Raw genomic sequence first — 27,365 nt, forward strand, 5'->3', positions numbered from 1 at the left:
CATGATGCAAATCTAGGATTTATTGATCACATATTCAACGACATATACAGAATGAATCTATAGGATAGAAGTTTCCACATAGCATTTGTCTAGAGTCAGATTAGTTTAAATCGTGCCTTGACTTTTGAATGAAATACTAGATGCAATTATCATAAACTAAATCAGAATATTACAAATAAAGATATTCCTTTTTTTGTTTTTTTGAGGAAGATTAGCCCTGAGCTAACTACCTCCAATCCTCCTCTTTTTGCTGAAGAAGACCGGCCCTGAACTAACACACATGCCCATCTTCCTCTACTTTGTACGTGGGATGCCTACCACAGCATGGTGTTTGCCAAGCGGTGCCATGTCCACACCCGGGATCTGAACTGGCGAACCACGGGCCACAGAGAAGCGGAACATGTGAACTTAACCTCTGCGCCACCGGGCTGGCACCAAATGAAGATATTCTAACACAAAGACTTGTATGATCTTGTTTAGATTGTCGATGGTGGTTTCATCCAAATTTTCTTCATTGTCATCCATGGTGTGCCAGACTTCAGGGAAAGGAGACGATATCAGATGCAAAACTGGAACGCCTAACAAGAAAGAATCAACTTGTAATCAAATGCACATTTCCGGTGAGTAAACTAGCAACTGTCATTCTTCAAGTAGAATTCTGGGAGCTCTGTACCTTATAAAAACAGCTGATAATTCATCATATTCTGTGTACCTCTTTGTATCTCACCCTTATACTCCTAAGTCATTCATTCATTAACAAATCTTAATTAATTCAGTAAATAAGTATAAGGCAGCTTCTATGTATCAGTCCCTATTCTAGGAGTTGAGGTTTCATCAGTGAAAAGGCCAAGCCCTGCTCAGATGGGGCTTACATTCCAGTAGAGAAAGAAGCAAATAAACAAATATAAAAGATAATTTTGGAAAATGATGAGGCTTATGAAGAATAATAAAGCAAGGTAAGGGAATAGAGAATGAGAGGCAGACAGTAGGGCCAAGAAAGGGGTATTTAAAGTCATGGAAGGCCTCTTTGAGAAGCTAACATTTAAATAGAGACATGCAATAAGGAGAAAGCAAGCTGTGTAAGATGTGGAGATGAGCATTCCAGGCAGCACTGGTAGCAAGTACAAAGGTCCTGAGGTAGGAGTATGCTTGGCCTGCTTGAGGAACAGCAAGGAACCAATGTGGCTGCATCAGAGCAATCATTGGAGAAAGAGGTAGGAGGTGACATTTGAGAGGGAGAGCAGAGTCAGAAAATAGAGGTGCTTGTAGGTCATGGTAAAGACTCTGGGTCTTATTCCACATGACGGCAAGCCAACGGAGCTTTAAAGCAGGGAAGTAACATAATTTGATTTACATTTTTAGAAGATAGCTCTTACTCCTATGTAAAGCATAGGGAAGCAAGAACAAAAGCTGGAGACCAATTGAGAGGTTACTGCAAGAGTCCTTGGGTTGATTTAGATTTCCACCAGGAACATCAAGGATATTGCTTCCTTATTAATTAGAAAACACCAGAGTTACACAAAGTGTAAGAATACAATCAAACTCCATGAAAGGGAAGGCACGGACAGTGGAATATGAGCTTTCATAAATATTCTAGGTGTGGGAAAAAATATAAAGGTGTCCTCAAGGATTTGAAATGACTTTCATGAAAAAATGGAAGCCATGAGATGATTAGTGAATGATTTAATTAATTAATTAAATGTAATGGTTCTTCACACTTCTGGATTGCTGCAAATGCACATAAAACATAATAAATACAATAGGTAAAAAATGCACATGTGCATGCACACATACATACACTATACATACACACACACGTTACCTTTGTTTAAAAATGGAATATGGTCGTCCTGGATCACATTTCCATAACCATTGCTGTGGAAATACGGCCTCTCATAAGAGTGATCCTTAAGCAAACCTAATTCATGAAGTTCATGTTCTGTAGATGACAATTAGACAACAGATGTGTATCTATTTTTATCTGATCAATACTCAGAATGCATAAGCAGTTTGAAAGCCTAGCAAACCTGGCAATGGTTCTTAAAACATTATGCAGCAGGGAGCACAGCCACACCTGTGACAAGACATCTGGGCTGAAATGGGGTGTGTACATTTTGGAGCAGTTCTGAAGAGAGCAGAGTCTCACGCGGCTCTAGCTTTGCAGGTGAGAATCTCCTTAGAGGTAGAAACTCAGTAGAACAATGGAGGGATGGAATGAGGAAAATGGGGGAAAAAACACAGGCGTAGATACTTACAGCTCCTAGATCCTGGATGAAGAACGCCTTAAGAGAAGACGTGGGGCTTGAAAGGGGAATAGTCAAACAGAACAGGGCTGAAGTATACTGAGTGGCCACTCTATGGGAAAGGATACCTATCATGACCTGCACTAGTGGGTCTCAAATTGTGGTCTCTGACCAGGGCATCAGCATCACCTGGGAACTTGTTAGAAATACAAATCTGGTCCCACCTCAAATTTACTGAATCACAAATCCTGGGGATGCAGCCCACTGACCTGTGGCGTAACAAGCCCTCCAGGTAATTTTGATGCACACTACAGTTTGAGAACCATGGGCCTGCATTCCATCACTCTTGGTTTTTTTTCCCCCTGCTTTTTTCTCCCCAAATCCCCCCAGTACATAGTTGTATATTATTTTAGTTGTGGGTCCTTCTAGTTGTGGCACATGAGACGCCACCTCAACATGGCCTTATGAGCAGTGCCATGTCCATGCCCAGGATCCAAGCCCTGGGCTGGCGAAGCGGAGCATGCAAACTTAACCACTCGGCCACAGGGCCAGCTCCTCCATCACTCTTGTCATCTTGTAACAGAACCCGTGTGTTACGTATAACATGAGTTCTATGTTATAAGATGATAAGAGATCACAAGAAGAGGATTAAGAAAACGGAATGAAACTTCATAGGATAGCTGTGGGTTTTTTTGATTGCTAAATTTAAAGGGTAAAACTAGACCAAGCGGTAAGCACGCATATGTAATACAATTTGGGGAACATCGAGACAGCCCTTGCCACCACCATAACAATATTCCTATCTGTTTATTGATATTTATAATTCCTTTACCTTAGGATACAATTTTTCCTTGTATAATTAGAGATATGGTTTGAAGCATAAATACCACTAGGAAGGACGGCACAATGGGTTAAAATTGCATTAAAGTGTAAGTTACTGATATAAGTTCATTCTGGTAGAGAAAATAAGAAAAGTGCACAAAATCCTTGAAAGAAGGCCAAACCCAATTTCTTGAGGCTACCATCAAAGTAAGGAAAATATGACGCGAGAAAGAGGCCCAAAAAGTTTATATTAGTATTAACGCCATGATAGGAATTCTTCCAAACCCGGAATTGAAATTTGCTAAAGATAAGCATCTGAGGTTCAGGTAGAAGCTTCTCTTGTATATTCTAGATCTGGATATTGGCAAATTCTGAACTCATGGCAAAAGCATGTGTTGAGATGGCAGTGCTTTCCCACTGCTTACAAGTAATACAATTCTATCCTGCTCCAAGAAGTTTATGTGGCTAGTAAGGAATTCCTAGCCTGCAAGTTCTTGCCTCAGAAGCAGGCTTCCTGGCCTGAATTCTATAATAAAAGTCTATCTCATTTTCATCTCTCCCAGATGATGCCAATTGGTTTTTTGGGGGGAGGGGGGATGTTTAGGGGGTGGAGAAGTAGAGGTATGAAGGAAAGAAGTTATTCTCCTTTTCTTTCTCCATGCCCCAATCCTCTCTCTTGAGTCACAGATATCCTTGTTTCTTTGCCTGGCCTGGCCTGGCCTGACTCGCTCATTTATCTGACACTAAACCTTCTCTTAAATGACTCTTGAAGGATCTTGGCTTTCTCTTGCATCCCAATCTCTTCCTCCTTCGGAAAATAGGCAGAGTTTATATTAGATTAAAAGGAAAATCATGCCTGGATAATGCAGAAAATAGAAGATGACGAAGACAGAGATGGAAAAGAAAGAAAAATTAAAGAATATCTCTTGGTGTCATTATAAGAACACAGCGTTGATCACTAGCCAACATGCTTGGCTGAGTAAAGGTTTCCCTGGAAATGCATTCCATATGCTTCAAACGGGACTCTGGAAAAATACTTTCAAACCATTTCTTAGGATATGCAAATATTAAATGTAGTGTTTTATGTTTCCATTTCAAAATGCAGTTTCATGTAGGCAAATAAAGTGGGCCTACTAAAAGAGATAAATAAGAATAATAATCAATAAAGCAAGAAAAAAGACAGTAAAGTATATTATATATTCAAATCCTAATTTAAATCAAATTTTGAATTTCAAAGTGTAGTGTTTGTCAGCAGGAAGAAACCAGGTTTGACTTTTTAATGACAATGGTGCTTACCAATTGCTCGAAGTCTATCAAACCATCTGGCAGTATTTGGAAAAAAATTGGGAAATGTTGGGTTTGGAGCTCCAATTAAATCCAGCAAGACCAACAAATCCTAAAGGAGAAAAAAGATTGTTTAATCGCTGTCACCAAAACACATTTTACATTCATCAATAGAAAAAAACAATCAGGGGCCAGCCTGGTGGCACAGCGGTTAAGTGTGCACATTCCGCTTCAGCGGCCCAGGGTTCGCAGGTTCAGATCCCAGGTGCGGACATGGCAGCGCTTGCCAAGCCACGCTGTGGTAGGCATCCCACATATAAAGTAGAGGAAGATGGGCTCAGATGTTAGCTCAGGGCCAATCTTCCTCAGAAAAAAAAGAAAAAAACAATCAGTCCAAACTAACTTCATTTTCATAATTGAGAGTAATACAGGGAGCTGTATAAATGAACAGAAAGTTTAATAACATTGTAAGCTAAGGCTTTGAGGAACTTTTTAAATCTTGCTTACGCAATGTGGACAAATGGCAGTGGATGTCCTCTGTGTCTGTAACCTCAGAAGAATAGCCACAGTTAGATAAATATTTTATATATTAAAAAAGAATATATTTACTTTATTTTCGGGTGGGAGTACACGCCTGTCTGATCTTCTATTCCACTCTAATTAGCCATTTTATCCTTAGTCTGTAATGATACAACTGCCTATAGGAGAGCACTGGATAATAACTACTTATTCCTCAAAGCAGCATGTAAGAAAAATTCCCTGACAAGGAGCACTATGACCTTACATCTCTGGCTCTCCATTTCCTTTTCTATCAAACAAGAAGTTCAAACTTGCTAATCTCTAACGGTCCACTCTGGCTATAAGCCTCTATAATTAAACCAGTGTTTCTTAACTTGTTTGAGCCAATAAAACATTAGTAAGCTTGAGGACTCCCTGAAGAATACCCCCCCCCCCAGATTAAGAATTCCTCATTTATATAAGTGAGATAATGTGTGGGTAAATACCTAACAGATCCTGACACACAGTAGATAAATATTTGCAGAGTTTATGATTCTAAAGACATAGTATCTATTAACCCATGAATGATGATTAAATATATTTCCTGGGGAAAAATAGGCTTGTTTGAAAGAGGAGTATTGGATAGGCTACTAAGAGTTTGTTCCTGGGGGAAAAAATGGTCTTAATCATCACTATGGATTCATGTATTTGGATGGACTGATAAATAAATAAATAACATTGTTCCTCCTACTGATCAACAAGATCTCTCCTCTTCTGAACCCTGTTTACCCACTTGGGCACAAGTGACTGGATGAGGTGTCAACCATACTCTCCTGATCCCATAAGACTTCCCAATGGACAATGGGAAGAAGAGAATGTCAATATGAGACGTGTTAGAGTCACAGAGGACATTTAACATGGCCATTTGGACTCACAGGGTAAAGGCTAGTGATAGGACAAAGGACAGGGAAGAGTGGAGGCAGTTAGGAATAGGTTTTCAGGTCACAGAGAGGGTGAAGGCAGATTGGATGAAGGCACAGGGAAGAATGAGGTCTCAAGGGTAGCGTGGGGTTCCAAGCTGGGGTTAGTGAGGATTCAAGTACCGAGTCAAGGTCAATTATGAGAAGACAGTCAGAATAGGGAGAGAATTCAAGGGCAGGGTGGGGAACTAGGGAAGGAGTATGGGCCCAGGAATGAGGATGAAAATGGGGCCATGTGTTGCACCCATTGCTTGGTAATAAGAACAGGGTTTTAAGGCAGCATCAAAATGTCTCCACCTCCATGTCAAAAACACCACATCAAAACCGACACGACAAAATGTCATACACACACTTGGAGGTATGATGATGCTTTGAAGCCATTGAGGAAATTCTTCACGCACATCCCCACACTGTGTCCCACTCTTACTCCGTTTCCCAAGACCCCAGCCTCCTCAGGCTTTCTAGAGGCCTCAAAGAAGGGATTTGCTCTCTGTACAGTCCCCGGGGAATGTGCTCCCACTGTACTGAACTGAATTTGATGTTTCCTTTATCTGATTCTTTACACCATTTTAATTAAGCTCCATCAAACATAACTTCTAACCCAGAATCATTCTTTTTAGCTCTGGGATTCCTCAAAAACCCAATGCCTGCCAAGGAATGCTCTATCATAAACACTCTGTTCCAAAGACGCCATGGCATTTTTAGGTCTTTAATTGGCTTTAGCTTTAGCTCCTTTGAGGCAGAGCCTGCAGCTGCAGCACCATGGAAATTACCAGGACTCACCATGCCATGCAACTGGTTGGTGTCTGTTGCTCCAGGTGGGTGTGGGGTCGATGCCATCTTCCGAGCTAAGTGCTGAGACCCGTACAGAGAATCTTGAGGAGACCAGTGAAGAAAAGCCTCTTCCCCATCAAAGAAAATCAGCTGGAGTGAAAGATCTGGCTGGGAGTTTGGAATCCTCTGGTAAAAAGAACAGTAAGAAGATAGCAAAAACGCTGTGAGGATTAAAAAACAGCATGCTTTCCCATTAATGGGGAAAAAAAAGATAAATATGCCATGAAGAAAAGGAAAATACCAAAGCAAATGAAAATATTGCCAAAGCTTATTTCATACCACTTCCTCTCTGAAAATCATCACACCTCCCACAGTCTTCGCCCATATAAAGAGAAGTGTGAAACTGTGGAACTGCTATGACGGACATCGTGACACATCACCTAGTTCCCTTTCAGAAGAATGTGTTGCCCCTGCTGCCGGGACAGCTGTCAGCAGAAGGCCTTCAACTGTTAGCCCCTTTAGGAACTGCCTCAGCCATATGGGTGTTCTTCACCCAATGACTGACCGAAGCTGGTCCCAAGGGCTTTCTAAAGGGCCATTCTACCTCCAGAGCCCCCAGGGGTTGGCTGAGGCTGTTGTGGAACCTGCATGGCAGCTCGATTTCTCCCTCTGCCTAATCCCATTTTTCTTCCCTCCCTGCCACTGGTGTTGAGCCAAGCCCACTCCCTAATAAATGACCCAAATGCTAAACTCCACAACAGTGTACATCCCAGGGAACAACCTGAAAGCACTGCAAATCTTTCTTGCTTCTCACCTTATTTAAGTCTGCAATTTTTTTATTGAGTCTAAGTTCAAAGATCTGTCCTAGGAATGCAACAGGGACACAAGGAATGATAATTATAGCCTCTCCCTTGAAGGAACCTACACCTTAGTTGGGTGAGAGAAAGATAAACTGAATATAGGAGCATGACCAAACATGCCAAGGTCACAAATGTAACACAACATCCCTCTGGGAATTGGATAGAGTGAGAGGTTGAATCCGCCAGACCTCAAGGAAGACTTTATGACGGTGACAGTATTTGAGTGGAACTTAGAAGGGTCAGTAGGATTCTGATCGATTTTATACTTTCCACAGTCAAACTCTCACCTTTCAGATTAGTCCTTCTGGTACTCTGACTCCCACAATCCTTCACTCCTACAGGAATCCCTAATCTATTGAATCATTCATCTTTTCAGTCCTTCATCCCCATGATGTCCTCACTTCACTCCATATTCTGCTTCAATTCCAGAGTCAATCATTCTAAATGCTCCCTTGCATACACACTCAACTCCCTTGCCTCTTCCTGCCCTGCTCAAACTCACATGGCAAAAACATAACCTTACGTCCAACTCTCTGCCTACTTTGTGCCTACACTCATGCAGCTGAACCCGGCTGAGAAAAATATACAACCATTTGCTCTCTCTGCCACAGTACAGTACAGGGAGAACGTGCTCCCATTGGACCAAACTGAATCTGATGTTTCTTTAATCTGTTATGGATATAACTTCTCTATCTTCCCAAGGATGTTAACAATAGTGTCCTTTAAGTTATCTTCTGCTCCTGTACTCTATTTCCTCTGGGTTCATTTTTCAATTTCTATTACTTGTTTTGCTTGCTTGCTTTCATGCTGGAGACTGTCCTCAAATGTCTGGTCGTCCTTTGTGTTCAGTCACATTAAAGAATAAGGTACTGAAACACTGATTAGACACACAGATTGGTTGGCTTCACGGCAGGGCAATCTCGTGCGCAGTTGGTGTTTTCACTGAGGATCCCCAACTGTCACTGTCTATGGGTCTTTTCTCTGAGATGGCTCATGCTCTCTGGAGAAGGATCCTCAAGTTTCCTGGCTACTGGGCATAAGCTGGCTGCTCGCTTTCTCAGGCTGGAACTGGGGAAAAGGCTGGGGAATTTCACTGTTCAATGTGTAGACTTTCACCTATCTTGATTTCCACGAGGCAGCTTATTACTGCCTTTCTCTATATCCAGTGTCCCCATATCCAGAACCTCCCTGATTCAATTTCTCCAGAAAAATGTTCTATCATCTCCTCCAAGAGTACAGGTGAGGTACTCACATATCTGCTAGATGCGGGGTTGGAATCTATTTACCTAAGTGGTCCTTTTACAGATTAATAAACACTCCTTCCCAGCCCCCTGCCTCACTTTTGCCTTCTTCATTCCTCCCTCCAGTTTCTGAGCCATTCCAAGATTTTGCCAGAAAACCACCAGCTTCTTCCATTTCCTCCTCTCCCAGGGGGAATGTGACCTCTCTATTCTGCTATGTCATTTGCCCTATGTCCATTCACCTTCTGTCTTCATATCATGGTTCCCATTAACAGATGTTCCCTAGTTCCTTCAAAGATGGAGTTTTCCTGATTGTTTTAGGGTGATTTCACAAGAAGGAGAAAAATGTTTTTATCATCTAAAAACTAAGTTATTTTGTATGCTGATCATTTCAATTGTCCTAATATTGCTCCTTTATTAGACCACAGGAAAAGGACAGTTTACCATTATACTTTGAATCTCTCATAACTACTGACAGCATTAGGTACAGGAGGTGTTTGTCTGTATAATACATATGCACTCAGGGTTTAATAAGAACTAAGTAATTAAACAGATTTTTCCAATGGCAAAAGGTTCAAGGTGCATACTTCAGTGAGACATTCTGAGTTTCCAGTTGTTTCAAGGGCCTTTACTGGCCCCAAGTTCCAGCTCTAAATCAAACAGCATAATCATGGAACACCAAGGCAGAATGAGACTGCTTGGGACCACAGACTTTCTGCTCATGCCAAGAGCAGAAGCAAAAGGAGGTAGTTTCCACATTCTGCAGGCTTGAAGGTTCATGTGCCTCACTGAAACTTCAGCTGAGGGACTCCATTGATCATGCAATAATTTACCTTCATGCTGTTCTCTTAGCATCAGTTCATTTAGACAGGCGAGACTGTTGTGGACAATGATCCTGAGATCTATGACGCAACTTGCTCTTTTTACTTCTTTTCAGGACTGGCAGGAAAATAAGTGTGGCCCTCAATTTCTAGTAACTCAGCCTAGTACCTTGGAGTGAGGAAAATCTGTGTAGCCTGATTTGTGAAGGTCTTCCGATCCTTCTTCATTGTAATACAATAAATGCCTAGTTACCAGTGTTAACATAGTCAGTGAATTATCTTCAGTCGCTCCTCAGCCAAGGTTGTTATCAGCTAATGCCACAATAATAAGGTGTGTAAAACCACCCCAAACTCAGTGGCTTAAAACAACAATCATGTGTCTTCCTGGGTCTGTAGATCAGCTGAGGGACAGGGTTTGGCTAGAGGATCTCTGCGTCACCCTGCAGTTATCAAGGTTGGTTCTGCTCCACACATCTCTTCTCCTTCTCAGACTGACAGGCAAGCCAAGGCATGCCCTTCTCATCATGATGGCAAAGCATGAGAGAGCACGCCCTATTGCATAAGCACATTTCCAGCCTCTGCCTGTGTCACGTCTACTAGCATCCATTAGCCAAGACAAGTCAAACAACAAGTCCAGAGTCAAAGAATGAGAAAGTACAACCTGCTACTGTGGGAGGCCACAGCAAAGTTACAAGGCAAAAGATGTAAACGTATAAGTCTAATCTTATTACTGGAAGGTGAAGGGCCACAAAGAGTTGGAACGATAATCCAGCCTACCATCCAGTGCTTTCCCAGGTCACATTCCACCACCACCTACCTTCCCAATCCATGACAGCTGAAGAACTTGAAATAACTCCTTAATACAAATACAGTTAAAGTACAACTGAAAGAATAAATCCAATACTCTCAAAGTTTGCATTCTAAACCAGTTTTTTTAATATGGATCAACACCCAGAAATGGGATTGCTGGATAATATGGTGGTTCCATTTTAAATTTTGTGAGGAACCTCCATACTATTCTCCATAGTAGCTGCACCAACTTGCATTCCCACCAATAGTGTACGAGGGTCATTTCATTTCATGTCCTTACACTAGAATGCAAATAGGAAAAATTAAACTTTTATATCAGCTTCTGAACTGCATCACCCAATTGCTGGGGAAGGGTGCTAGTTAAAAGCAGGGAAGAGCATGGGACAAAGATATTACAGAAGGTTCAGAAAACAAAACCAAACGAGAAAACAGTGAAAAGGATACCAAGAGGTTATAAATAATTCTTGTTTTCTTCAAGTATACCATATCCGGCAAAAACAGAACCAAATCTCCCTATTGCTTCCATTACAAGATAAACATTTTACTTCTTTACCCTCATTGTATCAAAGGCTAGCCCCTTCATAAAGCTCTGAGGGAAAAAAAAGACATGTGTTGCCTGTGAACAAAGTTTCTTGTCTTTGCTTTGTTATGTCTACTTGGTTATGAGTGATATCCGAACAAAACGTCTTCATCTCGTTTAGCCCTTTTTTCCAATATACCTTTAAGAACACAGAGACTGAAATAACATCTGAGAATCCCAGAAGTATTTTGAGCTGAAACGTAACAAAAGCTCTGTTATGCTACATAAAATTGAGCCGAGATTGACAGATAATAACAATAATGCATTTCTACTTCATGCTTTTCATCTCGCTATATCTGAATTACCCACCCTCTACTTTGGAACCACTTTGCAGCAACTCCCTCCCCTCCACTCAAGAGCTACCACGTCTCAGATTAGAAGGCTGTGATGTTTCATGGCTATATAAACAAGAAGAAATAAACACAGTTCCCATACATATGCCTGCGCCAACCTTCCACCTTCTTTGTTTTTCGCAAAGAAATGTTGTATTTAACTTAATGTGTATTCAAAACTAAGAAATTAGGTGCCAATTAACGAATTCATTGTCGTGTATCTTAGGTTTATTGCCCACGGTTGACATTCCAAATAATGTAATCTTCCAATTAATACTCATTCAACCTCATCTCATTTTGCAACAAATTAGTGCAAAACGTGCTGAAAGTCTACCTTTCTAAACAGCCTTCTCACTCCCCCAAGGATTCTAGACTTCTCTCTGAGTTACTGCTAATGTGTTTTATCCCAGGAATCTACAAGAATGAAACAGATACCTTCAAGGAAAGGAGTTGCTTGTCTAAGGCACGGGCAAGTTCCAACATCATGGCACATGGCACGGCTGAATCAGTAGCTCCCACAAACACCCTGTTGTTCCATTCGGGAAAATATTTGGAGTCATAGTGACAGGCGAGGACCAGGTGACGTTTAGCAGTGGGGTTGAGGGTGCTGATGATATTTGAGAAAGACCGGTATCCATAGGGTGTCCAACTCAAGAAGGTGTCCACTTCCAAGACCCAGTCAGCTTGAAGTCTCTGAATTCTCTGCATGATGTGCTGGTCAAAACAAAAACCAAAAGTCCAGATCTAGACACTTTTCATTTAAGTATATTTTTAAAATTGTATGTGATGCCTTTCAAGTTAAAAATGCAATACACACTTATTGTATTAATAGTAAGGATGTTTAAAGGAAAAACTAATCCTCTCCCTCTCCCCTAACCTTCCCGCTGCCAGTCAATCCCAACCAATTGTGATTATTACCAACGTTAACAGTCTGATGTGTATCTTTCCACACCCTTCTTGTTTATACGAATATATACTAGCACACAAACACATATATTTGGCCACGTATGTTTTTATATAAATAGAATCCTACTTTACACATTACTCTGCCCCCTTGTTCTTCTTACTTAACAATATTTCATGGACATTTCTACATGTCAGGAGATAGAGATCCAGTTCAATACTTACTAAAGTCCGTTCTCAATATCTCTAGGAGGCTAGGAAGGCATGTTTGAGAAATCAGATATACCAAGGTCCTACAGGTCTCAGCTTCCACTCTTAGAGTGGAAGCCCCACTCTTTGAAGGCAAGAGCTGCAAACAGTAGCTCTTTTTGTCCCAAGTTCATAACATGTGCCCCAAGTCCAGCAAATATTTCAGAACGTAACAAACACTAACAAAATATACTGATGCTCACCTGCTAAGGATAATGTAGAGAGAGTCCAATAACAAGGGGGTGGTTGGGGGATATTTGAGGTCCTGTCCACTCTAAAAATCGATAAGAATTATGAACCATAATGACATATCAAGTAGCTTTCCTTCTGCACCCAAGGCAAGTCTAGAGCCACTGCAAATGCTGGTAAAAAAATAAAAAAGAATTGATTTTTCCATCTCTCCTGGTCACCTTAGCCCATATGAGCAATATGGTGATTGATAGGAGAAAGCAGCAGATGGAAAAGAAACAGATGGAAAAGGGACTGAAAGTGTCTTCTTTAAGAATCTAGAATTTGTGGTGTGAGAAGTTATGAGTAAATTCATTGCTGTTCCATTTATCTTTTATATTTATTTTCCCTTTGCCTCATTTTCTCTCTAGGTTCCATTTATTTTATTTTGAAATATTATAAACGTTTTTGTAAGTTGCCTTGAAGAATTTTTTTTTAATCAAACAATGAACTAACCATCAACATAACCGGCAATTTGTTCCAGAATTAACATCCAGGGGTGATGGACCTTGAGATGATAAACCTGTAACTTATAATAACTGGAAAAAATGGGAGAGTTTTCTCCTTAAGGAAATACAAGACTTTCTAGCCCAGCCAAGTCTCATGCAGCTTGCCCTAACTAACATGACATGACACGTAGGCTGGGGCTTTGGGAAAACTGTGGCAGGAAGCTTCCAGGAAGAACAGAACTAAACCAGAGAGGAGGACAGTGATTCCACAGTCAATCCTGCAAAAGCCAAATAAACGCGTGATTCGCCAGCTAGTCACCCCTTGCTTTCTGTAGAGAGGTGGACTTTGGCCTAAATAGCCTATGGCCCAATACCTTGCCTTTCCTATTACAAGTTTACAAGTTGTCTTTTCATATAATAAAAAAAAATGTTTATAAACTTTTTGAAATCATCATCCCTCTCTCACTTACTTTGTTAACCTCCACAATTCTTAGTACTAGGCATTGCTCACAGTAGGCTATCAATAAATATGGGCTGATTGTAACTAAGAAGTTATTCTCAGTGAGAATATATAAAATTACATAATGTAGAACATTAGCAGTTTGAACAGAGAGAAATCACTGTGCATCTAAGATAAGCTTTCCACAGAATATGAAAATAAGTTATCCCCAGACTTTGGGGAATAGAAGTTTTTCCATAAAAGGGGTCATCTAAAAAAAAAAAACCATATACTCCAGAACATCTGGTATCCAGATGATGAACAGCTCCATAAAATGTCTTCAGCACCAATAGCCTGCGTGCTTACAAAGTGAATTGGGATTTTAAAAACATATCTGTTAGCTTTACTCGGCTGAAACCTCACACACAAACTCATTTCCCAACTACTAAACAGGTCTTGGCCATAATTTCTGATGTCTATGTTGACACTAAATTCCACAAAAGCATCAATATATGCCCTCAAAAGAGTTCTCCCTGAAGTAACCTTTTTTATTCAGTATAAATGTTTTTTATTTATCTTAGCAACTAATTTCTTTATAAACAATCAAACTGGCTGCATAATCTAATTAGATTGCCAATATCCCTTGTTGATGTGCTTTTGGCTCTCGGGCTTAGTCTGCAAGTTCCCACCACAATTCTCTAGAGTAGGCGTCAAAAACTACTGCCCTTCTCACTAGAACGCCCCTAGGCAGGAAGTGCTTGGCTGTGGGAGGGAGTCTAAAGCAGCTGCACTTCCCTACACCGGTAGCAAAAGCCTGGGTCCACCAGGGATGCTAAAGTGCAATTTAGAAGACAGGCTGCATTTTGGATCACTATACATCTATTTTTTAAAGTGGGGAAGGGAGAAAGAGAGATGGAGACAGAGAGAGATGAAGACAGAGATAGATGGAGATTGAGTACAGAAAAAAAGAAAAGAATACAGAGATAGAGGTGGAGACAAGGAGGGACAGAGAGTGAGCGAGGAAGAGAGAGAAAGATAAAGGTAAATATAACATTCTACTTCCAGAGGGGGAAGGCCCAGGGGATTTTAGGTTAACATTAGTGAATGATCCTGGGTCTAATTTAATTAAACTTAAATTCTCATCTCCAGGTTCTGAGAATCAATGACATTAGTAGACCAGATTTGTTTGAAGGAAGCAGATTCTGCAGTATTTGCACCAATCTGCACAGACCATTGTCAGGATGCTGAATCTCGCCGCTAGAGATGTCAAGGACCTCTTCCTTCTTGGATGTACCACATACTAGTCTCCTGGGCTCCGAGCTGAGGCTCTCCGTCTGGGCCCTCCACTCAGGGATATACACGCCTTTTGCTGAAGTGGGCCAGCTTCAGCTTCTCAGATGCTCTGTGCAGCTATAGGGGATTTTAACCATGAAGTTTCCAGGTTGCTTCTTTTAGACAAAGTTTCTGGCTTGCAACTTAGTGAGACTTTATCATCTTAATTTTTTAATCTATTTTTTATTCCTATATCAGATAGAAGTCACTGAAATACCTCAAAATTTCATGCCTTCAAATTATTTATTTTACAAATAAATTATCTCTTCAAATAAAGATATTCTAAAAATCCAATAGGCACCTCTAGGCTCATTGATCAGAGACAGTAAAAACGCAGACCAATGGATATTGTTCCTATAATATTCTCTGAAAGAGAATCCATAGCAATGGATTGACAACTTTATTGACAACTGCAAAACTTAATTCAACAATCAACTTTATATCAAGTCCACTTTTTTTAGATTTGAGAGTTTTCTCTAGTTACAACCCTGGAACTCTATAAATTATAAAACATCTGATCTAGTGCTCAAAAAGGGCTCAGGAAAAAGTTTTTCCACCAATCTTTTTTAAACTTAGTTCTGAGTGAAAGGTACTAATCTTACTCACTTAAGGCCGTTAGTCTAGCACCCTCATAAGAACTCAAGTGTCATCCATGTCATCTTCAAGAGCAGAAACTCTTGAAGTTTCTTCCACAGCTCAGGGGACAGCTCTCTAAAAATTCATGGTGATTTTCTTCTCAAAAAATTATAAAGTTGAAACTCTTAAGTGAGATTTCTAACATCCTGTAAGGATTACTGCCACGTCAGGTAGACCATGCATAGGCAACCCAGGAGCAGTTCTCAACACGTCCCAAAATACTGTCAATAAATTTCTCATTTGCCTCCACCCGCCTATGACATGGAAAATGTTTTTATGGGTTCAGTAACACTTTTCAATGAATACGTATTTTTTAATCACAACAGTGTCTATGTATATTATTTATGATATATATTCTGTTAAAGCTAAATAAAGATCAAAATAGCAATACTGTGTTTATGGACTTCTAGAGGCCCATAGGCAAGGAACCTCAGGTCTGAAGTACACATATGTTTCTGGGTATATACGGCCTTCCGATCAAATGGTATGGGGAAATGAAAAAGGTTCAGTTGAGTGAGTATTATACACCTAGATCTTTTTCTAATGAGGAACTGAGGATTTTGGAAAGCCCCAGTAAGTGCCCTACACTTCTATTAAGAACATGCTTAGGATGGGGCCGGCCCCGTGGCCGACCCCGTGACCCAGTAGTTAAGCTCACACGCTCTGCTTCGGCGGCTCAGGATTTCACTGGTTTGGATTCTGGGCGTGGACATGGCACCGCTCGTCAGGCCACGCTGAGGCGGCGTCCCACATACCACAACTAGAAGGACCCACAACTAAAAAACGTACAACTATGTACTGGGGCGTTGGGGGCTTTGGGGAGAAGAATAAAAAAAAAAGAAGAAGATTGGCAACAGTTGTCAGCCCAAGCGCCAATCTTTAGAAAAAAAAAAAAGGGGAGAAGAAAATGCTTAGGAGATGAGGCCCAGGGAATATCGTTGAACCGAATGGCACGTGTCTCACTCTCCAACTTGGGCACGAGAAGATCCAGAGCTGGAGACTTTTATGAGCATACACTATACAGCTGGTTCCGCCCAGCCACCACTTTCCAATGATGGGATGGAGAGGTCAAGCAGATTTGGGTCCAAGTTCTGGCCTCATCACTACCACATGTACAACCTTGAACAAGATAATTCATACACCTAAATCTCAGGTCTTTTTAAATCTGTAGCACTGGGATAAAAATAGTACCTACATGGTAGCATTGCTGCGAGGTCTGAATGAGATGATCCATGCAAGGAACTCCATAAAGTCCCTGACCTAAAAACAGTGCTCAGTGAAAGCCAGCCATCATCGTTATTATTCAGTACTCTGCCTAAAGGTTGGTAAGAAGTAAGGTGCTCCTTGGATCTCCCCCATTTAATTCCTTAGGAGAAGCAGGAGCTGTTTGGATGGAAGACAAGAGGCTGATGGGGAGACAGACAGTGGCTGTCTGTTAGCCTTGAGGGGCAGAAGCCATATACCTGACAGAAAAGAAGAGCCCAACAGCTGTGCCACTGCGCCTTGCAGGTGTCACTCTGTCACAGCAGTGGAGTGCCAAGGTCTTTGCCTGAAGAGTTAGGCAGATGGAGTACTCTCAGAGTTAGATATGAGGGGCCAGTCTCTCCCCACTCCTTCTCAAGTTGCCCCATGAAATGGGGCTAGTTTTACAAAAAACAGTCATTCAGAGGCAAAGTTTCAGATTGCATAAGAAGACTGACACTAAGGAGGCAGATAGACATTCAAAATCTGACCCAGCTTATGGCCTAATCACCCCTCAATGGCAGTGTCTTTCAAACTGCAGTGGTAAAATCAGTGGGTCTTGAAATCAGTTTAGTGGGTCATGATTAGCATTTTTTTTAAACTAGTAGAATAGAATTAATATCAGAGTAATATTAACATATTAATATGATATTAATAACAGTGTCAGAGTAAACTGTAGGTAATAAGAGTATTTTTTCATGAAATTTTTGCGTCAGTTAAATGTTTTTTTACATATCACTCAATCTTTTATTTTTTTACATTTATGTAAATTTAACTAACATAAAATGGACACACTCAAACTTATTCATAACTGAATAAGGAAGAAATACAGCAATCAAATCCATGTTTTTGCAGCTGGTCAGCCTTTTATAGCTGGTCTTTATAACTACATTCTTCCATTATCCATTTCATATTTCTTTTGTTCTCAGCAAACTTATCTGGTTGTGGTTCTTCACCTGGTTGAACAACCCTAACCTCCATTTGTGAAGAGTCAGGACCCTTGGTAGTCATGCCTGGGTTGGTTTCTTGTGATTTTCCATTGATTTTATTATTTTTCTTCATCTTTATGTTTGTGTGGATAAAATTTAAAATGTATTTTTTACCATGGATCAGAAGTTTGAAAAGCACTGCACTGGAGAAAGTAGCTTATTACTGATCTTGACTCTCCCTCCAGGATGAGTACAATTTCCCAATGGAGAATGAAGGCCTCACAGGACAATACCTCACTCTCGGCCCAGAACCTCCAAGCAAGGACTGTAAAAGGCTGTTAATGTTGGGTGTTTAAGAGTCCAAGAAAACTTGGTTGGGTGCCCCGGGGGTGTGTTATAGAAATGATCAAGAGTTGAGTGCTTAGTACCCTGTCTGCTGTTGTACCCCGGGGAGAGATTTCACACAGAAATTGAGTTAGATTAATACGCATCACTTAATTCAGAACAGATGTTTCCTCCCAGTTGTTTGCTTTTCTGGGTTGCTTATTTTGGTGAATAATAAGATGACATGACATATCTGAATGTTAGACAACTCAGCACTTTGGACATAATATTATCTCTCATGTGAAAGCGAATACTATTTAACAAGCTTTAGGTTTGTGTGCTGTGTTCTCACCTGGCGAGCAGCGTAGCTTCCTCGGGATCCCGGGTAGCGCTCTATCAGCAAGGGTCGTAAGTCATTTTGCCACATTTCAGAAATATTGGTGCCTTCTGCCACGCGCCGAAGAGATGACGAATTCAAAGTGGCTGGTCGGTGATAATTCTGAGGATTGAATCACATTATTGAACTGGCTATCATTTCATAACATGTTTAAGACTCACCCTGAGACATGTGCAATTAAAAAACATTTGCTTTGAATCTCAAAATAAAGGGATAGCTCTTATGTCACGCAAGGTACTTTAAACTACTCAACTTTAAAACTGGTCTCTTAGACCTAGAAAGTTAAACTAATTGTTTTGGTAGTTTATTTTAAAAATAAAATTAACATAATTCTTAGAACTTGAAAATTAATATTTATCACATTTCCTGTGTAACGTTTAATGATTTTTGGTACAATTGCTTTGTAAAACTAAGGTTTAAAGATATCAATTATTGGGGCCGGCCCGGTAGTGCAGTGGTTAAGTGTGCACGTTCCGCTTCGGCAGACCGGGGTTCGCTGGTTTGGATCCCGGGTGGGGACATGGCACCACTTGGCAAGCCATGCTGGGGTAGGCGTCCCACATAGAAAGTAGAGGAGGATGGGCACGGATGTTAGCTCAGGGCCAGTCTTCCTCAAAAACAAAAACAAAAAAACCAACTATTGATCTCTTGTTCTTAAGAAAACCCACTATTTAAAAAAAGAACGGGCAACAAAACAATATATTTTGTTCGCATAACTGTTTTATAAAAGGCAGTGTGGTGTTACAGAATAAGCACTGTCTTGAGGTCGGACAAGGTGGATTCAAAGCTGCTGGCTGCCATTTATAGGTTGCATAAGCGTGGACAGTTCCCTTAACTTCTCATTTCTCTCAAAAAACTAATAAAGGAGTTTGAGCTAGATCTGCACTGTCCGATATGGTAGCCGTTAGCCACATGTGACTATTAAGCTCTTAAAATATAGCTAGCCAAATTGAGATGTGCTTTAAGTGTAATATACACAGCAGATTAATAATTTTTATAGTGATTACATGTCGAAACGATAATTTTTGATATGTTACATAAAATAGATTGTTAAAATTAATTTCACCTATTGCTTTTCACTTTTTTTAACGTGGCTACAGGAAAATTTAAAGTTACATATGTGCTTCTCAATATATATTTCTATTGAACAGCTCTAACCTACACGATTGTTGCAATTCCTTTCACCCAGAGTTTAATGCTTCTATAACCCATTAAATAGTACACTTTTTATCTTCAGTTAAAATTATTTTAATATTCTATTAATGCTCCAACTCTTAGGTACACTTATATAATATTAAGTAAACCTTAACTTAAACAGCTAAGTAAATATAATATTCAAATATACATTTTGGATACTACTTCACACATGCTGTATTTTCTTATGATACTAGTAATGATGAATTATTCACTGATTACAGGTTTATCAGGCACTCAGTGACAAATGCGTTACTCCTCTCCACAAGGAAGTGAGTGGTTGGTGAGATGATTTCTTCCCTAAGGGGAACGATGAAGGTAACTTAAGGGTTTTAAGTTCCTTGGAAGCCAAAACAGAAATTGGAGGAAGCTTGTCTATTTTACAGTTCTTTCAAGAACCAGTGTCTGTTGAGTATGTCTAAGTAATCACATAGGTATTTTCACTCCATAAGAAACACTCCGTGAGGCTGGTGAGAAACTGTGGAATTAGAGAACACTTACCACCTAATTACTTATATTTATCTACACTTTGATATGCCTCATCATTACTCTCCGGTATTACCAAGCAGAGAGCATGAGCTGTGGGTTCAGACAGACCCTCTCAGTTCAGCCCTCATCACTTACTGGCTGTAACTCTGGCAAGGTTACTTAACCTCATTAAGGCTCAATTTCCTCATCTCTAAAATGGAGGTAATAACACCTACTTCCTAGGATAATTGTAAGAAGGGAGGTAATCTATGTAAACTCCCATGGTAAATATTCAATAAGTTTTAGTTCTATTATCTTCTATCAAACACTAAAGAGATATAGAATTGAGAGCTGGAAAGGCCACTTAGAGATGACCTAGTCCACCCTTTTTGATGTATATCAGTGGAAACTGAGGTTCATAGAAATCAGCTGATTTTCCCGAGGGCGTAGGAGAGTTTACGGGTAGGTCCACAAAAAGACGCCGGTTCTGTGCATTCCCAATCCCATGCCAGTCCTGCTCTGCCTCCCTGCTTCCTCTAGACACACTTCCAGTTTACTCCCGAATGTTGATGCCATGCCTGAACATCTTCACATTTGTGTTTATTTACTGGTAATACATTTTTAAATATATTTCCTTAATAAATTTGCCACTGCAGCCTTTAAATTCCTTGGTACCTCCAGGATCTCAGTCCTCACGTTAACTCTCAAACAGCACTTTGAGAAGAAAGCTGAAGCGAAAAGACAAAACAACAGAAATATAGGAAGGGAAAAGAAGAACATGGAGGCAAGAAGTCAGAAGACTTACATGGTTAATTATTATTTAACCCAGCCAACAGGAGCTTGTCTGGTCTCTCCTGCCTCAGGAGCTCCAAGCAGGGCCACTTGTCCCAGCTCACCATGCTTCAGTCACCCTGGTGTCCTTCCAGGCCCTGAAGCAACGTGAGGCTCTGCCTTGTTGGGCCTTTGCATCTGCAATGCCTTCCAGCTTGAAGGCTTTCCTCTTCCTCTTCACCCAGCTAACTCCTATTCATTTCATGTTGCAACTTGGAGGCCACTTCCCGTGTGTTTACTTGTTGAACATCTGATTTCATACAGGATGTCAGCTCCATGAGGGTAGGAACTCTCTTTCTTATTTTCCACTTTCTCCCCAGAGCCACACAGTGTCCAGCTTATATTGAACACTCGAAAAATATTGGGTGAATTAATCAAATAAGGAATCAACAGATGAACTATCCTTCTAAAACTATCTTTACATAATAATAAAGTGAAATGGGTATTTTAGTCATCATAGATATCAAATCAGTTGACTGTACCAGCAATTATAAAGACAGGAGAGAGAGGGAACTACGTGCTGCAAAGGGCCAGGAAGGGCTGCGGCTCGGTGTTGGTGCTCTTTGCTCTTTTTGAATTTCTGACAGTTGATGCTTGTGATGATTTAGAGTTGCACTGGCCCAGGGCAGTCACTGTGACAATCAAGAACTGTTGTGTTGGGGCCGGCCCGGTGGTGCAGTGGTTAAGTGTGCACATTCTGCTTTGGTGGCCCGGGGCCTGCCAGTTCAGATCCCGGGTACAGACATGGCACGGCTTGGCAAACCACGCTGTGGTAGGCGTGCCACATATGAAGTAGAGGAAGATGGGCATGGATGTTAGCTCAGGGCCCGTCTTCCTCAGCAAAAAGAGGAGGGTTGGCGGCAGATGTTGGCTCAGGGCTAATCTTCCTCAAAAAAAAAAAGAACTGTTGTGTCAGGAAGGCTGTTTGACCAGTGACTCCTTTTCTATTTACTGTCCATTCCTCCTTCCCAGAGCCTGGCTGATCACTGTGGATGAGATGCTTCACTTCATGTCCACAGTGAAAGGAAATCAAGCTCACGTTTAAATGTGCGATTTATGGAGGCTTGAAAGAGTTCTTAAGCGATTTAAGAGAAAACAGGGACAAAATAAATAACTTTCCAGTATCTCTAGCTGTAACAGTTATTGTGGATGAAACATAGTTGACAAACAGCACCAAAAAACGTTGAATGGATGGATAAAGGGTAAGCTCAGCAGACAGGCCACTGATGCTCCTGAATACAGAGACTTACACATGTTGCTCCTCAATCTCCTGGGCTCAACCATTTAATTAACTTACTTCAGCAAAGAGCCCTCCCTCTCCTCACCTTCCTGGGAGTAAAGATGCTCCTGTGAAATGGCGGAGAGAAAAGCTTCCCAGTCAGTGAAGAACAGAGAGGGAGAAACGACCACACTCAGTTAATTACTTAAGCCTTTCTATTCATTAAAGCCCTGTATGCAAAAGCATTTGACTTTTCCAATCTAAATGGCATCCGTTCGATTTTTATGGAGACTCACTCTCAGAGATCAATAAACTTAAAAATCTATATGAAGGGGGGAGGAAAGAGTAAGAGGAGAAACCTAGAAAGAAGGTGTGGACTGGGATAAGGAAAATAAATGAGGCAAAAATGTGTTGGGCCTGATGTTAGATGCAAACCTCAAATTATTCTAGGTTCATTTCAGTTAAAAGGCACGTAGACAACTTTCCATTGGTACAAGCATTCTCAGAGGAATGAGTCTCTGTTACAGCCCCTGCCTTGTCTTTTCATCCAGGCAGAAAGGACAAAAAGTCTGCTTTGGGTGACAAGAATCTTTCAGCTAAAAAAGTGTGAACCAGATATCCTGAAGCATCTCCTCTAGGTTAAGCACACGGTGCCTGGCCAAAGAGGAGTTTAATTACATAATTTGTAGAGCTGGCTCAGCGTGTGGAGGGGTTTGAGATCCCAAACCACGGAATTAAAGGGGGATCATTACAGAAGTGCAGCCAGTGCAATTCCAGTTTCCATCCTATATGAACATCTCCCAGACAGCATTCAGATTAACACCTGTGTCTATCTACAAATCCAACACAGCCAGCATTTACTGAATTCCTTCTGTGTATCAGATGCCGCTGACATTACAAATGCAGTTATGGAAGAGCTGAGAACTGAATAAGATAAAGTTCTGTCTTCTTTCAAAGCAACCAGCCCTCTATCTAAAAGCAAAACAGTACGGGCTTTGAACACTACATTGTAGGGTCAGGTCCCAGCTCCCTCACTTACTAGTTGGGACTAGGAAAAGCTTCCTTATCTGTAAAATGGATGTCACAGTACTTACCTGCCGATGTAGAAGCTCAAAGACGGCACATTTTTGTCTTTCTTCCCCTGCCAACACCCAGCCTACCACTGACCTCCCTGTCCCTGCCTTGGAGTCTCCATTGCTGCTTCCATAAGAATCATGGTGGGTGGAGGGGTGGATGGCTAAGGACTTTTAGAACCATGGAAGAGGGGAACACTAAGGACTTTTAGAATACCTACGGCTCCGGGGGCAGAAGAATGTGAAATGCTGAAGACAGCAGTAATTGTTTGCCAGAGCTGACCCTGGAGGAGGATTCCCAGGTGAGACCAGCTCTCCTATATGTGGTTCCTCTGTTCAAAAAATCTGCCCCTGTATCCCCAATATGACTTAAATGTTTCTACTTCACCTTTGTTACAATAAACAAAAATTCTACCATTAAAATACATTGGGTCCCAGCTTTATGATAGAGAAAGTTTGGAAATAACCTAAATATCAACAATAAAGGGACAGTTAAATTATGGAATGAAGATGATTTTGCAATCATCAAATGACGCTTTCAATGACTGTTATTGGCTCAAGGAAATACTCATACTGTCAATCAACATAGCAAGATATAAAACTGTATATACAGCACAATCTCTAGTATGAAATAAATATTCATGTGTTTATTTTAAAAATAAACAATTAACCTTTATGGAGCACTTACTATATGCCAGCCACTGTGCCGAGGTCTGTACAGGGACAGCTCATTCAATTCTCACAAAAACCTGTGAGATTGGTATAATTATTATCCATCTCTATTAATGCAAATATACACATACACATATATATGGAGAGAGAGACAGAACTAAAACATCAAATTTATTTATTTATTTTTGCTTGAGGAGGATTGGCCCTGAGCTAACATCTCTTGCCAATCTTCCTCTTTTTGCTTGAGGAAGATCACCCCTGAGCTAACACCTGTGCCAAACTTCCTCTATTTTGTATGTGGGATGCCACCACAGCGTCGCTTGGCGAGCAGTGGGTAGGTCTGTGCCTGGCATCTGAACCCTTGAACTCCGGGCTGACAAAGCAGAGCACGTGAACTTAACTACTATGTCACCGGGCCAGCCCCAACATCAAATTTATTTAGAAATAAAAACAACAAAATGGTTAACAGCAATTATCTCTGAATGTGGAATTATGGGAGAACGATAGTTTTCTTTTTAGTATACTTTTCTGTATTTTCCCAGTTTTCTAAAATGAGCACATGTTAACTTCATAATTGAAGGGCTTCAATAGAAGCCATACTTTAATGTACTGGAGCTAATAGCTTCCTTTTTAAAAACATATGTAGCCCTCTTAACAGCCATCAGTCACTCCACCTAAGGGAGGACTGACTTAATGATATTCCTTTTAACAGCTGGTTGACAATGCTGTACTAAAGGAATGAGTTTGTACTAAAGGAACAGGATTAGGAGTCAAGGAGGCAGGGGGCAGGATTCAGAGAAGTAATTTCGGAATATGGATGAACCCCCAGAATAACAACCTTTAAGCTCTATGAGGGAGATGAGAGAAAGGGGAAATAGGGAGTGAGAGAAGAGAAGTTTCCAAAAACAAACTACCTATTTTGGAATTCCATTTAAGATCCACCCTGACCTAGAAAGGGGAAGCGATCCCTTCCTCTGGCCCTCCAACCCTCCAACCCTCCCCCACAGCCCCACACTCCTTCACTACCTGGACACTGTTCCCTGTGCCATCAGCCAAGACTCATCTATCTACCTTGAAGAAGAGAGTGGAGGAAGAAAGGAAAGATGAGGGCTCTTCAGTTCCCTAGTGTAATCGTGGTTAAGTTTCCTCATCTATAAATTGGGGGAAAACATACCCTCCTCACAGGGGCACTGTGAGATTCCTGTGAGATGGTTATCTGGTACCCAGATGCCAATGCTCCTTAATATACACCTGTGGGCCCACCCACAAATCTAACAATTTATACTGTTGCTTCCATGGAAAAGTTGGTTGCAGGTTTCAAATAACCAACTCACAATCTTCTGAACACAACCATAAATTAAGGTTGAACTGTTTTTACATACTAAATGCCACTAGAAGAGACACACTGTTTTTTCAAAGCAAAGAAAATGGATTTCAAAATCAATGCTTTCTTTACCACACCTCACCTCTCGCCAGACCAGTGCACCAAGGGCACACCTCACATGATTAAAATGTTAAATGCCATATAGAACAGGAAGGCCTTTATTTTAGAGTGGACTTATTCATTTCCCAGGCTGCAAACTTGTACTGGCCACCTGGAAATTTTATGAAGTCCTACAGAATAAGGGAGGAGAGGACCAGAAATCGGGAAGTGTCGTGGCTGATTGTGTCATTTGATTACACCATTTGAAAGCATCATTTCCCAAGACAATAGCGAATAGAAGCCTCTTAAAATAAAAGGGATTTGTGCTTTAAAAGACATTTCTCAAAAGTTAAATTCTCATTAGTTTAAAACATTTTAAGAATCCATTACCTTCTCCAACCCACAAATTCATCTTGCCTACAAATGATCCCTTCAGAGCCGTTCTTTCAAACAGGTCTCATCTCACTCATTCCCATCCATTTAGATGTATCGTAAAGACAGATTTGGCGTGGCTCCCATTCTGGTTCTTAAGGCCCCATTCCCAATTTCTGACCAGGAAGGTACCCACCGCCAAGTGAAGGAGAGGATTTAAGTAGTATGTAACTCAATGTTCCTCAATGAATGTTACTCCTACTGAACCCCCATAAGAAGTTGTTTTCCTTATAATGAAGTTATTCTTGAGTCTACCTCCCTCATCCTCACCAGGTTGCCTGTGGCTGGCGGTCTCCGTGAGTAAGTGGGGGCATGCTGTGGCCCCTGAACGGTGAAGCTAATTAAGCATAACCCAGAGAACTGAAGCTGGCTATTCATAAACGTGTGTGGCTGGGTGAGAGTGGGCTTGTGAGCCAACACAAGGCCCCTGCATTTACTAGCATGCTGTGTATTTGAAACGTGAGTAAATAGAGGCATACTGCAAGCATTCAAAAGATCTGCTCAACATTATCAGAGTTTATATCCGTTTACTGTGCTGCTTTTCTTAGTACCTTTAAAAGCACACCATTTTACTCCAATAACATTAAATTTGCATATGTCCCTAGCAATGTCACGATTTCAAAACTGTTACGCAAGAAAGGGAAATAATCGTGAACCTCTTTCCTTCATACACAGGGAACTTGCAAATCACTTTTATCCTAAGTTCCTTATATGAAATTTTCACCTACAACTAGATACATTGCTCTGACAACTTCATTTTACTCCTTTTTAAGAAAAAAATATATATATTTTAAAGTAAAGCGGGCCTCCAGTTAAGTTCCTTCGTTCTGAGCTGCTCCGCTTAAAAATCTAAAATAGACAAACAATTACATGTCCATCCAGAGACTGCATGGAAACTTCAACGTCTCAAGGGCGTCCTTGGATGCAGCGGTGGGGGAGCCGTGGGCACATCCCCGCCCCCCGCCCCCCCGGTGCGCCCCGCACCCTGGCGGCCGCGGAGCGCTGAGACCGCTGGCCTCGCGGGTCCCGAGTGGGCGGCTGCGCGGCGATGCGCCCTAGCCTCCCTGCTGGGCGGCCGCCAGCAAGGCACACTTCCTGCGCCTATCAGTACCCGCATCAGACCACAGTGAGGGGAGGCCGGTGACATCACCCAGCTCCCGTGGCGTCTCCAAAGCAGCCCCGAGGCCAAGGAGGCACGCTGGCGAGGACGCAGAGCCGAATTCCTCCGGGCTCCTGATGCGGGCACGGCTGCCTGGACCAGGGATCGCGGCTCTGCCCCGCCTCCCATCCTGCCTAGGTGGGGCTCTCCCGGCCCGCCGTCCCCGCACCCGGCAAGAGCCGCCCAGGTACAACCACGCAGCAGCAGCCCCTCACCTTCTCCTGGGTCCAGGCTACGGCGCCTGGACTGACCCCCCAGGCCGCCCGGGGAAGGGCAGCCACCAGCAGCAGCAGGTGTAGGGTGCCCACGACGCACCGGTCCCCGCCGCCTGCCATCTCTCCGAAGCTGTCTGGGAACTGGTTCCCCCGGCCGCTGGCGGTCACGAGCCCGGGAACGCGCGTCCTTCGCCTTCCCCCTTCTCCACCCTTGGGTCGACTGCGCCCGCCTCCCCATCGCCTCCCGGTCGCCTCCCCGCTGCGCTGCGCAGGCAGAAGCCACTGCTCTCCTCCCCTGGGCTGTCC

General features: G+C 41.8%; 1 protein-coding gene across 1 annotated transcript; it reads right to left on the reverse strand.

The window, feature by feature from the left end:
• QPCT (glutaminyl-peptide cyclotransferase) lies at window positions 1–27,365 on the reverse strand. Its single transcript, XM_005600052.4, has 7 exons — window positions 27,060–27,365; window positions 18,329–18,475; window positions 11,681–11,959; window positions 6,611–6,787; window positions 4,362–4,461; window positions 1,823–1,939; window positions 1–578 (listed from the first exon to the last, which is right to left on the reverse strand). The coding sequence occupies exons 1-7, from the start codon at window positions 27,177–27,179 to the stop codon at window positions 409–411; spliced, it is 1,110 nt and encodes a 369-aa protein (XP_005600109.2). The 5' UTR covers window positions 27,180–27,365; the 3' UTR covers window positions 1–408.

Source organism: Equus caballus, chromosome 15 (genome assembly GCF_041296265.1).
Source record: "Equus caballus isolate H_3958 breed thoroughbred chromosome 15, TB-T2T, whole genome shotgun sequence".
NCBI lineage: Eukaryota > Metazoa > Chordata > Mammalia > Perissodactyla > Equidae > Equus > Equus caballus.

Bases quoted from the DNA above. Each gene is read 5' to 3' on its own strand.
- QPCT (XM_005600052.4), bottom strand. From the start codon at position 27,179: ATGGCAGGCGGCGGGGACCGGTGCGTCGTGGGCACCCTACACCTGCTG. The intron at 18,476-27,059 runs GTGAGGGGCTGC...TTCAATCCTCAG, and splicing joins TAGCCTGGACCCAGGAGAAG to AATTATCACCGACCAGCCAC. The intron at 6,788-11,680 runs GTATCTGTTTCA...TCTTTTTACCAG, and splicing joins AGCAACTCCTTTCCTTGAAG to AGGATTCCAAACTCCCAGCC.